Genomic DNA, 15,922 nt, shown 5'->3' with positions numbered 1-15,922 from the left:
TATACCAACCAACCAGCCAAAGAGCCAATGTACCACCACCTAACACCTCCAGATGGCATCAATCTGGGGCCCAAAAGCTTGGAAGGGCTAGGTGGTCCAAACCGTCATGTCTACATGAGGTCACTGAGGCTCCCTGGGCTCTGATTTCTTCATTCCTGTATACAGTGGGACAATCATAGCTACCTCACAGAATTGTTACAGGAATCAAATATGTCAAGTGCTTTGGGGGCCTGGTTTGTACAAGGTTTCAGCAATGAATGGTCACTCTTATTATTGCTCTGGCTACTGATCTTATTGTCTGTAACTTGATCTTGGTAAGCCCTAATGACCACATCTCCAGAACAATCCAACCCCAATGTCCTCTGCAGAGTAAGTTTGAGTGCTGCTAAGCAGGCCTCCCCAAGACTGGCTTGTCTTTGCAGCCTGCCTTTCCTTCACATTTTGACTCCTGACAGATTTCTGTGCTCTGGACGAGGCCGTTGAGTGGTAACTCTGCAATCTGTTCTGGCTGTTAAATAAACTTCTCCTGCTCCCAGACAAGCTGTCACATGTGTGTAAATACCACTTTATGCCTGGACTATGATTTCCAAGTCAAAGCTCCCACTGTATGGGTGGCTATTAGGGTCACTCCAGATCCAGAGCCCATGAATCACAGATAATAGGTTCAAACTGAGAGGTTGCTCTGGGAATTGACTGTGTGGCCTGAAGTAGGGATGATTAGCTATTGTACTTAGGCATGTTTATGACTACTCTGGGCATCTGAGGATCACCGTCCACATCACCATCATTAGAAGAGGTAACATTATGAAGGGACAATATGCAACTCATGCCCAGTACAACCGTTTACAGGGCCCATTTATAGCTGATAGTTGACTTAAGACTTTCTCAAAATGATCCCCAGAGATAGGGATTATTAGAATCATTTGCGAAGCAAACATGGGCCAGTTACTTTACCTCTCTGACTTCAGTTTCTTCATCTGTTAAGCGGGGTTGTTATGGGGAGTCAATAATAACAAGTTTGACAGTGAACTTCACAGTTTGGTTTCCCCTCAAAGCAGGCCCCGAGGCAGACACTAAGGTAGGGTAGGTGGGCACCAGGTCATTTGGCAGCGATCTCAGGGAAGCACATGCGAAGAAGTGGATGAAGAGAGAGGGAAGGGAGAGAAGCCTATAGAGTCTGCGTTAATGGGTGGGTTAAAGTTCTGGGCGATGGGGGAGCCCAGTCCCACCCACTGACAAACTGGACCACACCCTAGAATCATCCCAAAAGAATGAGACATTTACCCACTGACCCTGATCCCTTGGATGTGGGACACCCCAAAGGAGTTAAACCCCCTGTTCTTCTGGGGTACCCCTGCTGGTGACAGAAAAAAATCATGTGGTGCCACAGAAACCCCTGAGCAGATAAGGAAGCAGCCAGGTGAAAACGACACTGGAAAATACCCCTGCCCCCGCAGGTGAGCTCGGGTGGGCCGAGGGGACGGGGGTGGGGCCTCCCAGGTGGTCCTGACACACACTCTTGATGCACATACCTCCTACATGGTGGTAAATGGCTGAGCCCCAGGCATATATTTGGACCTCCCACCCACCCCCTGTGAATCCCCAACTGTTACTACCTCCATTTACCAGAGGAAGAAAATTGAGCCTTACAGAGTAAAGTGACTTACTCAGAATGAGCCAGCCCCAAATCCAGCTCTGTCTCACTGCAGATGCTGAGCTCTTAAGGGCAAGCCTAAGAAGAACATTAGCCTGCTCGATAGACCGGTAGACTGGAAGACTCGCACCGTGAGGAGTTTGCCTGACAACTTTGAGAGGCGATGCTAGTCACTATTCTATTCTTACACTGATCGAAGAGACCCATCTGGAGCAGTGCTTTGGATCAAGAGTAAGAAAGATGACTGCCACAGAGCTCTGGCCCCAGGTCACTCCCGGGCCAAGGGAGGGCTTGCCGTGCAATGCGGCTGGCGCATGATTTGTCTCCACGGCATTCCAGGGGCTTGCTCCATCACACAGCCAGTGAGGAAGGCAGGATCTGAAGCCCGTTCTTCAGACCTCAAATGGGGTTTCCTAAACTAGTTCCCTTGACAAGGAAGAGTTGGGTCTTTGTGATCAGCTCCGGTCAAAGCTAGTGACCCAAATGACTTTGGGTAGTCCTGGAGTCAAATAAGTCCATGATTTCGGAGGGGATAAGTGCTATGAAGATAAATAAAGCAGAGAATAGGGTCAGTGAGTGAGTGAAGGGTACAGAACTGGCAGGACTTTTCTGCACCTGCCATGGAGTGTTTGTGGGTGGCACTGCGGTTTATGGGACACTGGGAACTGTGAGGAGGTGATATAAACATACCGCCGGTACATGGGTGAGGCTTTCCCTTCAATAACTCCTATTGCTCACTTGTTTCTATTCATTCATATGTATTCATTTGTTCGTTCTTTCAGTCTTTGGACTTGAAGTCAGTGAGTACTTACTTTGTGCTGATTTGTGTTCCTGAGGACTGCTGGGCCCTTGTTATGAACCCCTTTCATTTAGCTGGCTGGCTCACTGCAGGTGTTGAGAGATGGTGTTGAGTCGGGGAGACCATGGAAAGTGTCAGGGATCATGGAACAGGAGAAAAGGTTTGGGCCCTAGAACAAAGGAAGACCCCAAATAAATGTTTCCCGCATTGCCCTGACAGTTGCTCTCATTTGCCGTGTGCCAGACAAAGCAAGTGAATGTCAGTAAAAGCTTGAGTATCACAAACCTAGTTGAATTCCTAGGCTATCTGTGTGACTTTGGCCAAGTTACATAGTCCTGTGAGCCTCCATTTCCCTGTCAATCGGGAAAATAACCCGTGCCTTGAGGAGGTGCTGTGAAGATTAAACAGAGAGACAGAGGATGTGGTATCTTGCCTTTATCAGGGCTCACCAAACATGAATTTCCATTCTCTCAGTCCATAATCTGGAGGATGGGCTGGCCGGGAAGAGGCTGATGTAAGCATCAGAAAGTAGAAATTGATGGAAACCAGATACACTCTCTAGACCAAGGTCATCATAGGATTAATAGAATAACTGGGATAAACACACACACACACACACACACTCATAAACCAGACTAAAACAAAACATGGAACAAATAGGCTTCCCTTCGTCTCACACATTTTCAATTCTGTATTGTACTAGATCAGGCAAATGGCCATCCTTTTGGAAATGACCTCTCCTAACTAATAATCTTACAGCCCAGACTAAGACAATGCTAGAATATAAGATCAGCAGGGGTATAGCAGTTTGGGTGCTGTACAAAGCATACACACATTACTATATTCAAAACCCATAATAATCCTGGGAAGTAATCAGGGCAGACGTTACTATCCCATGTCCCCCCCCACCCCAAAATAACACTAGTCATATTGCCCTTGATTCTCTCAAGATTACTATAGCATTAGAGGCATAGTTGTAGAAAAAAACAAATTCAACTTGTTTGTTTCTGTACAAAAACAATAATTACTTTAAAGAAATATATCCTTAAATATAGAACAACAGAACCTTTAAGTGGATCATTCATCATCCCTAGCCCACAAAAATATGGTTCTACCTTGATATATTGGTCAAAATTAATACATGTCAATTTTACTTTCTTTTATAGTCCAAAGAGAAAAACAAAGCAATCTGACTTTAGACCCATGTTGCCCAGGATGAGGTCCCAGGCTCCTCGTGGTCCACAAAGATGGTATTGGGCATCTGCCAGCTATGCTTAGTATTTGAAAGAGCCTAACTAAAAATTTTATATTTTCTCTCACATAATTAGGCCACCCCGACTAATTAAAATCACAAATTTTTCTTTTGGCTGGAATTTTGATAATATCAGAGATCACATGATGATCAGAGGTCCTGATTAGTCTTTGATGATATCACAGAAATTCTGAGACATGGAAGCAGGACCACACTGTGACTTCCGCCCCATGCCCAATGAACTCAACTTCTAAACAGCTAGCACAGCAAGAAGCCCTGGTCATGAGCCTGGACTCTCCACCTCTTCAAGACAGAACTCTGCTGTCAAAGTCCATGCACACAGTCAGGCCAAGTAAAAGGAGTCCTTGATGACTAAAAGGCTAGGAGTCACTGGCCTACCTTTGGAGGCTATTGGTTTCCTGACAGAAATTTGGGGGGTAACTGTGAAGGGGTATACACTGATAGGGCTCTTTCTAGTAATGGAAGTGTGAGATATTTCTCACCACAGATTAAGGAATTCTTGAGGCTTTAATAAAACACAATGTAAGATGATTAACAGGAATTTTATCCCTCATGTATATGAATATACTTAAAATATTTTTACCACCTGGCATCTTGCTTGGGTTCTGGTCAATAATTCCGACTCTTTACATTCCCTCAAAAACCTATCAACAGAATGACTAGGAAGAGGAGCCCCCAGAACAGAAAAGACTGAGATTATGACTTATGCTGCAGATTTACAAATGGATGCAGATATAACCAAGATGTCGGAGATGGAATTCAGGCTAGCAATTGTGAAGACAATGGCTAGAATGGAGAAATCAATTAATGGCAACATAGAGTCTCTAAGGGCAGAAATAAAAGGTGAATTGGCAGAACTTAAAAATGCTATCAATGAGATTCAATCCAATCTAGATAATCTAACAGCTAGGGTAACTGAGACAGAAGAGAGAATAAGCGATCTGGAAGACAGTATAATAGATAAAAAGGGAAAAGAGGAGGCCAGGGAAAAACAACTCAGAATCCATGAAAATAGAATCAGAGAAATAAGTGACACCATGAGGCGTTCCAATGTCAGAATCATTGGAATCCCGGAGGGAGTGGAGAGAGAGAGAGGGCTAGAAGATGTATTTGAGCAAATCGTAGCTGAGAACTTCCCTAATCTGGGGAATGAAACAAACATTCAAGTCCTAGAGGCAGAGAGGACCCCTCCTAAGATCAAGGAAAACAGGCCAACACCCCGGCATGTAATAGTAAAACTTGCAAATCTTAGAACCAAGGAAACCATCTTAAGGGCAGTTAGGGGGAAGAGATTCCTTACGTACAGAGGGAGGAACATCAGAATAACGTCAGACCTATCCACAGAGACCTGGCAAGCCAGAAAGGCCTGGCAAGACATATTCAGGGTACTAAATGAGAAGAACATGCAGCCAAGAATACTTTATCCGGCAAGGCTTTCATTTAGAATGGATGGAGAGATGCAGAGCTTCCACGACCGGCAGAAGTTGAAAGAGTATGTGACCACTAAGCCGGCCCTGCAAGAAATATTAAGGGGGGTTCTATAAAAGGAGAAAGACCCCAAGAGTGATCTACAACAGAAATTTACAGGGACAATCTATAAAAACAATGTCTTCACAGGCAACATGATGACAATGAATTCATATCTTTCAATAATCACTCTCAACATGAATGGCCTAAACACTCCCATAAAACGGCAGAGGGTTGCAGATTGGATAAAAAGACAGGACCCATCCATATGCTGTCTACAAGAGACTCATTTTGAACCTAAAGATACATCCAGACTGAAAGTGAAGGGATGGAGATCTATCTTCCATGCCAGCGGACCTCAAAAGAAAGCTGGGGTAGCAATTCTTATATCAGACAAATTAGATTTTAAACTAAAGTCTGTAATAAGAGACACAGAAGGACACTATATCATTCTTAAAGGGTCTATCCAACAAGAAGATCTAACAATTGTAAATATCTATGCTCCCAACATGGGAGCAGCCATACACATAAGCCAACTGTTAACCAAAATAAAGAGTCATATTGATAACAATACGTTAATTGTAGGAGACCTCAATACTCCACTCTCAGCAATGGACAGATCATCTAAGCAGAAAATCAACAAGGAAACAAGAGCTTTGAATGATACATTGGACCAGATGGACCTCATAGATATTTATAGAACATTCCACCCTAAAACAACAGAATTACTCATTCTTCTCGAGCGCACATGGAACTTTCTCCAGAATAGACCATATACTGGGTCACAAATCAGGTCTCAACCGATACCAGAAGATTGAGATTATTCCCTGCATATTCTCAGACCACAATGCTCTAAAACTGGAACTCAATCACAACAAAAAATTTGGCAGAAATTCAAACACTTGGAAGCTAAAGACCACTCTGTTCAAGAATGTTTGAGTCAACCAAGAAATCAAAGAAGAACTTAAACAATTCATGGAAATCAATGAGAACGAAAACACATCGGTCCAAAACCTATGGGATACTGCAAAGGCGGTCCTAAGGGGGAAACACCTAGCCATCCAAGCCTCACTCAAAAAAATAGAAAAATCCCGAATTCACCAACTAACTCTACACCTTAAAGAACTAGAGAAAAAGCAACAAATGACACCTAAGCCACACATTAGAAGAGAAATAATTAAAATTAGAGCAGAAATCAATGAATTAGAAACCAGAAACACAGTAGATCAGATCAACAAAACTAGAAGTTGTTCTTTGAAAGAATTAATAAGATTAATAAACCACTGGCCAGACTTATCCAAAAGAAGAAGAGAGAAATTAATAAAATTATGAATGAAAGGGGAGAGATCATACAACACCAAGGAAACAGAAACAATTATTAGAAATTATTATCAACAACTATATGCCAATAAACTGAGCAATCTGGATGAAATGGAGGCCTTCCTTGAAACCTATAAGCTGCCAAGACTGAAACAGGAAGAAATTGACAACCTGAATAGGCCAATAACCAGTAACGAGATTGAAGCAGTGATCAAAAACCTCCCAAAAAACCAGAGTCCAGGGCCTGATGGATTTCCTGGGGAATTCTACCAAACATTCAAAGAAGAAATAATACCTATTCTACTGGAGCTGTTTCAAAAATAGAAACAGAAGGAAAACTTCCAAACTCATTCTATGAGGCCAGCATTACCTTAATCCCCAAACCGGGCAAAGACCCCATCAAAAAGGAGAATTTCAGACTGATATCCCTGATGAATATGGATTCTAAAATCCTCAACAAAATCCTAGCTAATAGGATCCAACAATACATTAAAAGGATCATCCACCACGACCAAGTGGGATTTATCCTCAGGATGCAAGGGTGGTTCAACATTCTCAAATCAATCAATGTGATAGAACACATTACTAAGAGGAGAGAGAAGAACCATATGGTCCTCTCAATTGATGCAGAAAAAGCATTTGACAAAATACATCCTTTCCTGATTAAAACTCTCCAGAGTATAGGGATAGAGGGAACATTCCTCAAGTTCATAAAATCCATCTATGAAAAACCCACAGCGAATATCATCCTCAATGCAGAAAAGCTGAGAGCCTTTCCCTTAAGATCAGGAACACGTCAAGGATGCCCACTCTCACCACTGTTGTTCAACATAGTACTAGAAGTCCTAGCAACAGCAATCAGACAACAAAAAGAAATAAAAGGTATTCAAATTGGCAAAGAAGAAGTCAAACTCTCTCTTTTCACAGACGACATGATACTTTATGTGGAAAACCCAAAAGACTCCACCCCCAAATTACTAGAACTCATACAGCAATTCAGTAATGTGGCAGGATACAAAATTAATGCACAGAAATCAGCTGCTTTCTTATACACTAAAAATGCAACTGTAGAAAGAGAAATTAAAGAAATGATTCCATTTACAATAGCACCAAAAACCGTAAGATACCTCAGGATAAACCTAACCAAAGAAGTAAAGGATCTATACTCTAGGAACTACAAAACACTCATGAAAGAAATTGAAGAAGACACAAAAAGATGGAAAAATAGTCCATGCTCATGGATCAGAAGACTAAACATTGTTAAAATGTCTATGCTACCCAGAGCAATCTATACCTTCAATGCCATCCTGATCAAAATTCCAATGACATTTTTCAAAGTGCTGGAACAAACAATCCTAAAATTTGTATGGAATCAGAAAAGACCCTGAATCGCCAAGGTGATGTTGAAAAAGAAAAACAAAGCTGGAGGCATCACGTTGCCCAATTTCAAACTATATTACAAAGCTATGATCACCAAGACAGCATGGTACTGGCACAAAAACAGACATATAGACCAATGGAACAGAATAGAGAACCCAGATATGGACCCTCAACTCTATGGTCAAATAATCTTTGACAAAGCAGGAAAAAACATGCAATGGAAAAAAGACAGTCTCTTCAATTAATGGTGCTGGGAAAATTGGACAGCCACATGCAGAAGAATGAAACTTGACCATTCTCTAACACCATTCACAAAGATAAACTCAAAGTGGATGAAAGACCTCAATGTGAGACAGGAATCCATCAAAATCCTAGAGGAGAACATAGGCAGTAACCTCTTTGACATCGGCCACAGCAACTTCTTTCAAGATACATCTCCAAAAGCTAGTGAAACAAAAGCCAAAATGAACTTTTGGGACTTCATCAAGATAAAAAGCTTCTGCACAGCAAACGAAACAGTCAACAAAACAAAGAGGCAACCCACAGAATGGAAGAAGATATTTGCAAATGACACTACAGATAAAGGGCTGGTATCCAAAATCTATAAAGAACTTCTCAAACTCAACACCCAAAAAACAAATAATCAAGTCAAAAAGTGGGCAGAAGAGATGAACAGACACTTCTCTGAAGAAGGCATACAAATGGCTAACAGACACATGAAAAATGTTCATCATCATCAGCCATCAGGGAAATCCAAATCAAAACCACACTGAGATACCACCTTACATCAGTTAGAATGGCAAAAATGGACAGGGAAAGAAACAACAAATGTTGGAGAGGTTGTGGAGAAAGGGGAACCCTCTTACACTGTCGGTGGGAATGCAAGTTGGTACAGCCACTTTGGAAAACAGTGTGGAGGTTCCTCAAAAATTTAAAAATAGAGCTACCCTATGACCCAGCAATTGCACTACTGGGTATTTACCCCAAAGACACAGATGTAGTGAAAAGAAGGGCCATATGCACCCCAATGTTCATAGCAGCAATGTCCGCAATAGCCAAACTGTGGAAAGAGCCGAGATGTCCTTCAACAGATGAATGGATAAAGATGTGGTCCATATATACAATGGAATATTACTCAGCCATCAGAAAAGATGAATACCCAACTTTTACATCAACATGGATGGGACTGGAGGAGATTATGCTAAGTGAAATAAGTCAAGCAGAGAAAGTCAATTATCATATGGTTTCACTTATTTGTGGAACATAAGGAATAACATGGAGGACATTAGGAGAAGGAAGGGAAAAATGGGCGGGGGGAATTGGAGGGAGAGATGAACCATGAGAGACTATGGACTCTGAGAAACAAACAGGGTTCTAGAGGGGAGGGGGGAAGGGGGATTGGTTAGCCCAGTGATGGGTATTAAGGAGGGCATGTATTGAATGGAGCACGGGTGTTATACGAACACAATGGATCGTGGATCACTACATCAAAAACTAATGATGTATTGTATGGTGACTAACATAACATGATAAAATTAAAAACTACAAAAAAAAATATTTTTACCACCTGTCATAGAGTATTAAAATGAATGTTATTAAGAGAAAGGAGGGTATTGGCCCCGCTGTTCAGAAGTGAGGGGTGAAGGGAGATGAGCAGTTTTCATCGCCACTTCCCTTATGAGATCTGCCAACTAAAGTGGCAGTAACTGGATGAAGAGCATAGACTTTGGAGTCAGAAAATGAGGGTTTGAATCTCATTTCTGCCATAATGAGCTCAGTAGTGCTGGGCACACAGTTGCTTAATTACCTCTGAGCTTCAGTTTCCAGATGAAAAATGAAGGTAATACCTCCTTCTCCAAAGAATGTGGTATTGCTGAAGGAGCCCGGGGTTACAACTCAGGAATGCCTTCCTTCTCATCCCAGTTCAGCCATTTACTTGAAGTGCATCCTTGGATAACTTCCCTAATCCCTCCAAGGCTTAGTCTTCTCTCGTAGGCTGGTTTTGAGGATAAGGGATACTTCAGGTTGTAAATGATAAAGCCAATATAATGATGCAAATTCACTACCATATCAACATAGAACTTACGCTACATTGTTTTTGCTCAGGTTAAATATCATTTGGGACCAAATATACAAAGAATTATCTTGTTTCTTTGCCTCCTGAAAGAGGATAAATGTAATAGGTTTTTATTCCAGCTACTTAGTAGAGTGTGTGGCTCTATGCTAGCCACTCTGTTTGAATGGTGTGGACTGTAACCATCCTCAGCTCCAGCCAGTGAGGATTATCCCATCCCCTGTGGTGCTTACCGGTGCAGTTAGCATTGAGGTTCTGTTTCAATAGTTGTGAGGTGAGCCACTCTTCCCAGCTGGATGTGAATGAAGCATGTAGCTCTGGCAGCTACTGGCAGCCATCTTGACACCAGTAGGGAAGAGTGAAGCCAGAGCTGAGAAAAATCACAGTGAAAAAGAATCACTGCTCTGATGATATCATGATCCTCTGGACTAAATCATGTCCAAAGCTAGTGTACTTCGGGGCTTTTTTGTTAGGGGGGGCAATAAATTTTCTTGAATTTCAGGCTTGTGTTTTTTGGGGGGTTTTTTTCTGTTCTTACAAGTAAAATAATCTTAAGAAATATATCACGTAACACTGAGTAAGTTTCATTAACCCTCTAAACATCAGTTTCCTGGTCTATAATGGGGAGGGGGGTGGGTAATAGAATACCTATCACATATAGGGCTGCAGTGAGGTTCAACAGTGCTTGAAAAATGCTTAGGACAGTGCTTGGTATAAAGTAAGCATTCAATAGATTGTGGCTATTTTTATTATGTTTGGAGCTCTACGCGTTATGCTAAATGCTTTCAGTACGTCATTTGCCTTAATCATCATGTCAGCCTATGAGGTAAGATCTCTTATCCCCATTTTACAAATGAATGAGGGTTAGAGAGCTGAAGTGACTTGCCCAGGGTCCCATGGCTACAAAGAGGCAGAGATTTCATAAAGTATCTTTCTTTCTTATTTTTCATTATCCTTTGACCAGATGATGTTGAGTGTATGGTATCAGTAAAATACTAATTGAATACCCATAATGTGCCAAAAATTATTAGGTACTAGAGACATAGCAGTAAATATACATATTCTCTTTGAGTTTAGTTTTAGAGGACGGTCCTACAACTACCCAGATTACAGGAGAGATTAGATTGAATTTGTGCCTTGTATTTATTGGCATCATGCTCCTAACCACTGAGCAACTAGCCAATGACACCCTAATCCTCTGGTGAAAAACCCTGACACTATGGTATGCAATTAAATGCAGAACTTAGGTCTCTTCTATATACAACTTAGAGCATACGTATACATATTACATTCCAACTGCTATTTAATTTCTCTTAAAACCATGAGCTGAAATGTAACATTTCTTTTACATTTATTGATCTCATGGGTTAAAAAAATCTTTTTCATATGCACTATAAAGGTATTCTCTCTATATTTTCTCTGCTCTTTCTAACATGTCAACTTGTATGTTTCCTAGGAAGTCTGAACAGTACAATTAGATGTGATAATGGGATGGAAGGAAAAATAGACTAGGGCTTCCACTACACTATTTTTTAGGAAATCTACAGGGAAATCTAATGGTGTGCTTTACTATTTACCCCTAGGTGACATTCTCCAAATGTCTTTACATGTTACGGAGTGCCTTTGATGGAACTGCTATCGCTAGGAGTGTGAACGACGACTAGGAGAACAGTTCGTCTGAACCTCCTCCTTACAAGTGTTGTCTTGTGTGCAGATAAGAAATTCCTCACCAGCAATCTCCAGTAAGCCTGAAAAATTTAAAGAGCCCCTGAAATTCTCTTAACAACTAGGTACATATTGTGTCTAAGGAAATGTGTCAGGACACATCCCAAATGAGAAGTCACAGGCTTTCAAAGGCAGGGGGAGAGGTTGTACTCTCCTAACCTGCCTCACCCAGGCTTTTCATGTAGTTTGCGAGAGAAGGGTCTGAGAGGAGGAAAGCCATCCTGCAGGTAAGTGATCCTGATTTTATTATTAGATTTTTACCTGTACTGAAGCCATACATGAGGAAACTAACATGCACCTGAGGATGGCGCTGGTTCCCTCTGATAGCTCAACCTTAGATACCTTTGAGTTGTGGAGACGGACGGACATGCAGTCAGATCTAGGTTTGCTCTTTCTAGACGAGTGGCACTGGATGGACTACGTAACCACTCCAATCCGGGTTCTCACTGTGAAAGGAGACTGCTGCAACCTACTTCATGGGGTCTGGGAATAGACTGGCCCAACTCTGAATAGACACTCAATAGACGATCGTTTCTTTCCCCTTTAATTCTTAAGAAACTATGTAATATAATGTGTTTCAAGAAAAATGTCCCTCAACATCACTAGACTTCACCAGTTTGGAAGTACAAATAATTTTATACAAATAATACATTTTAGAAATTTATTTCCAGACTAATATAATACAGTAATGTCTTGAGTACCACCAGAGATGTGCCTTGTGCTCCCTGACCCATCTTCTTCCAGCCTTTTGCTCATGTCTGCTGCCCAGGGGATCCAGTTGGGGGCGACACCTTCTCTTGCCCCTCCTGGTGGTTCGTTCAATGAGAACAGGGTGGTTGCCTTCTCTGAGAACTCCGGAGATTCCCAAAGCATAGTATTGGGAAGGAGCCAAGATGACACAACTTTCTGTCAGGACTTCAGAACATCAGTGGCACACTGGGTCTGCAAGGAAATGACCCTCTCTTACCATTTTGTTTCACACTTTGTCGCCTGGACCACGACGAGCACTACTTTTGCCTCCTACAAAAACAGCTTCTTTAGCTTCTCCCTACATATCCCTTTTTCCCTCAGAGTCCATAAGCAAGGAGCAGGAAATTCTCCATCCCACGGTCCCCTCTTCCACATAATCCTATCCCAGGGCAAATCAATTTCTGCAAACAGATGCTTCAGATTGTCAGCTTCCCAGTTCATCATAACCACCCAGACTCTGAACCCCAGTTTAGGCTCGGCTGGAACTCTCTCCACTCTCTCCACAGAATTACTGCACATTCCGATTTCTCATCCACTAGAGGTCTGCCTTCCAAATGAATAGCAAGTATGAGACAGAGTAAAATGTGTAATATAAATTTATTCTGTGACATTTTCCTCATTGAAGATACTTTAAAATAGATTAAAATACATCAATATTTCATGAAAATACCAAGAAGAATTTAGATAATACTTGTAATATACATGATTTGACCCTGAATATACATTTTTTTTATTTCAAACATCATTTTTTAAAAAATAACATAAAAATGGTAACGAATGCTGCATTCTTCATATATCCCATGTCTCATAAATTTTAATTCAACTGCCAGTTCTTTTCTCAACTATATATGTTAAGGGTATTTGCTTCTGTTGTTGAATGGTGAGAGTATCCATTTTCTGTTTCTCGGCAGTGATTTTTAGGTCTTCTTTCTCTGATTCTTCCAGGAAATGCTTCATGCTGAGTTTGAATAGTAATCGAGGGTCTGGTCCAGAAAGTGGTGGGCAATTACAGATCTCTCTAATTTTAAGAGCCTATAAATAAAGAATACAATATAATACAACATATATATTTATTTATAAACAAAATATATATACAAAATGTATTTATTTAAATTTATTTATACATTTAAATTTATTAAAATTATTCCAGTAATTCCTAATATGCTTTTTGTAAAACAATGAAATATAAGAATACATTCTCTATTTTTGGAATAAAAGGTATCTTAATTATAACACATGAAAGAGAACCATACAGAAATTCATGGTACATAGTTACTTTTTTTTTTTTTTAAAGATTTTATTTATTTATTTGAGAGAGAGACTGAGAGAGAGAGAGCATGAGAGGGGGGAGGGTCGGGAGGGTCAGAGGGAGAAGCAGACTCCCTGCCGAGCAGGGAGCCCGATGCGGAACTCGATCCAGGGACTCCAGGATCATGACCTGAGCCGAAGGCAGTCGTCCAACCAACTGAGCCACCCAGGCGCCCCCATAGTTACATTTGCAATATTTGTTCACATAGCAACATATTTGAAACAAACAAATCTGCAGTGACTGTCCGATGTCCTATTGGGGATAAACAAGCTTTCTTAGAGGTGTCTCTATGATTTCAGTCAAATAAGGCCTGACTGTGAGAATACCCACCCAGATTTAAAAAGATTAAGACTCAGAAACAAAAACAAGAGCATACAGAAGTGTGAACATACTGAAAAAAGACACACGTGACTAGGGCAGTATGCGGGAGCACGGATGGTAATAACCCAGAAAAGTAAGCAAATCAAAACCATAATTTTTAATTCCAGGAAAAATAAAATGCTATAGGAAAAGTAATCACAGTCTACAACATGGGTCAGCTGTGACTGGTGTTTACAGTTTTAAAAGCACTGAATCTTGATTTACCCCAAATCACAACTCAATACTGGGAAGAGGGAGAGTTGGATTATGTGTGTGTGCGCACAGGGTGTGCCAGTGATAAGGGGAACCTTAGTTTTCATCCTCTGCAGGGGAAAGTAAATTGGTAATGCCTAAAATTGAAAAGTTAGGAAGTAGCAATAGAAGTATGTTTGTTATGTAGCCACAGTGGGAAATACCAAAAGAATCATTTAAGAGAGCTGAAGATGGTTACCCTTAAAAAACTGAGGGCAGGGTAGGGGGACTGCTGCTTTAAATAAGTAGACTTGGAGACCCAGGTGATTCTTTAAAGTGGCTTACATAAATGACTTTAAGACACAAAAACTAAAATAGAAAATTTTTAAGGAAAAAACATTTATATCTAAGGAGGGGTTAAAAGAAAGATATTTAGGGGAGGGACCTAGTTTAATTTTTTATTTCTTCCCTTGACATGCATCACTATAATAAAGTTAGAAGTAAGTAAAAAGCAGGGAAGGAGACAGTCTTTGTGGGGATAGTAAAATTTTGGAAAGATTAGCCCAGCGAGGTCTCACTGATAAAATAATGATGGCGGTGGGAGGGGTTGCTGCTTGGAGGGGGGCCCAGGGAGGAGGGAAGGAGGCGGGGAGAGCTGAAGGACATGAAGGAAGAGGTCACATGGATACCTGGGAGAAGAGCATTCCAAGAAGCACCAGCAGGGAGTGCAAGGACCTGAGATGGAAGCACGCCTGGACTATTCTGGAACAGTGAGGAAGCTAGTGCAGCTGAAGCCAGGCGGGGGAAGGGCAGGAGCAGATTATGGAGGATCTCATGTGCCATGGTAAGGATTTTAGGTTTTACCATGAGTGGGCCTACCCCTGATATTTGTGGGGTCCATGGCAAGAATGTAATTGGAGGATCAGATACCAAGTGTTTAAATATCTAAAAGCGGTTAAGTCAAGCTAATAAACTACTATGAAAAATATGTTCTACTCCCGTACTTTGAGGAATACACATTCAAAATGACCCTGAACGCTGGGTCCAAAATTAGAATTCTTGAATTCTGCAATGTGTAAGGTTGCAGGAAGCCTGCCCACATCCTGCCACTGACCTGCTGTCCACTCCCGTCTCCTCCCATCCCTGGCTTAGCGGGCACTGTGAGGGGCCTTGTGTGCATGTATCCAAGGGAAGAGATCCACACAGGCCCCAGAAGCAGGTTCAAAGGTGTTTGGGCAAGGAATTCCATTATCCCAAATACCCAGAGTGCACTGGTAGGGGCACAGGTTCTTAGGAATATTCCTTCAAGTTCCACAAGAGAGGAAGGCATGCAGCCAGAGGCAAACCAGAAAAAGGTCTTCTAAATGGATGAGGCCATGGGAGGAGATTGGATCTAGGAACACTTGTGATTCTGAAGGAGGTTATGAGTTACCAAAATAACTAACAAGGAAAAAGCATTAAAGTGAAATTCTGTGGTGACAGGGCCTTATTTGATTTTCTTTGTATCTCACAATCATCCATTGAGCATTAAAAAAAATTTCATTAGGGGCGCCTGGGTGGCTCAGTCGTTAAGCGTCTGCCTTCGGCTCAGGTCGTGATCCCAGAGTCCTGGGATCGAG

General features: G+C 41.5%; 1 protein-coding gene across 4 annotated transcripts in view; it reads right to left on the bottom strand.

Moving 5' to 3' along the window:
* Positions 1-13,020: 13,020 nt before the first annotated feature.
* The window catches only part of OMA1 (OMA1 zinc metallopeptidase), a 79,699-nt gene continuing 76,797 nt past the window's right edge, over positions 13,021-15,922 (bottom strand). For all 4 annotated transcript variants that reach the window (XM_035018458.1, XM_035018457.1, XM_035018456.1 and 1 more), the window contains one exon: positions 13,021-13,474. In XM_035018458.1, the coding sequence (XP_034874349.1) occupies positions 13,262-13,474 (213 nt within the window). In that variant the 3' untranslated portion in view covers positions 13,021-13,261. The remainder of the gene's footprint in view (positions 13,475-15,922) is intronic.

The sequence above is a fragment of the Mirounga leonina genome, unplaced genomic scaffold (assembly GCF_011800145.1).
Source record: "Mirounga leonina isolate KUSES-001 unplaced genomic scaffold, KU_Mleo_1.0 Mir_173, whole genome shotgun sequence".
NCBI lineage: Eukaryota > Metazoa > Chordata > Mammalia > Carnivora > Phocidae > Mirounga > Mirounga leonina.
Note: the sequence above shows the minus strand (reverse complement) of the source record. Positions and strands in the feature narration are given on the sequence as shown.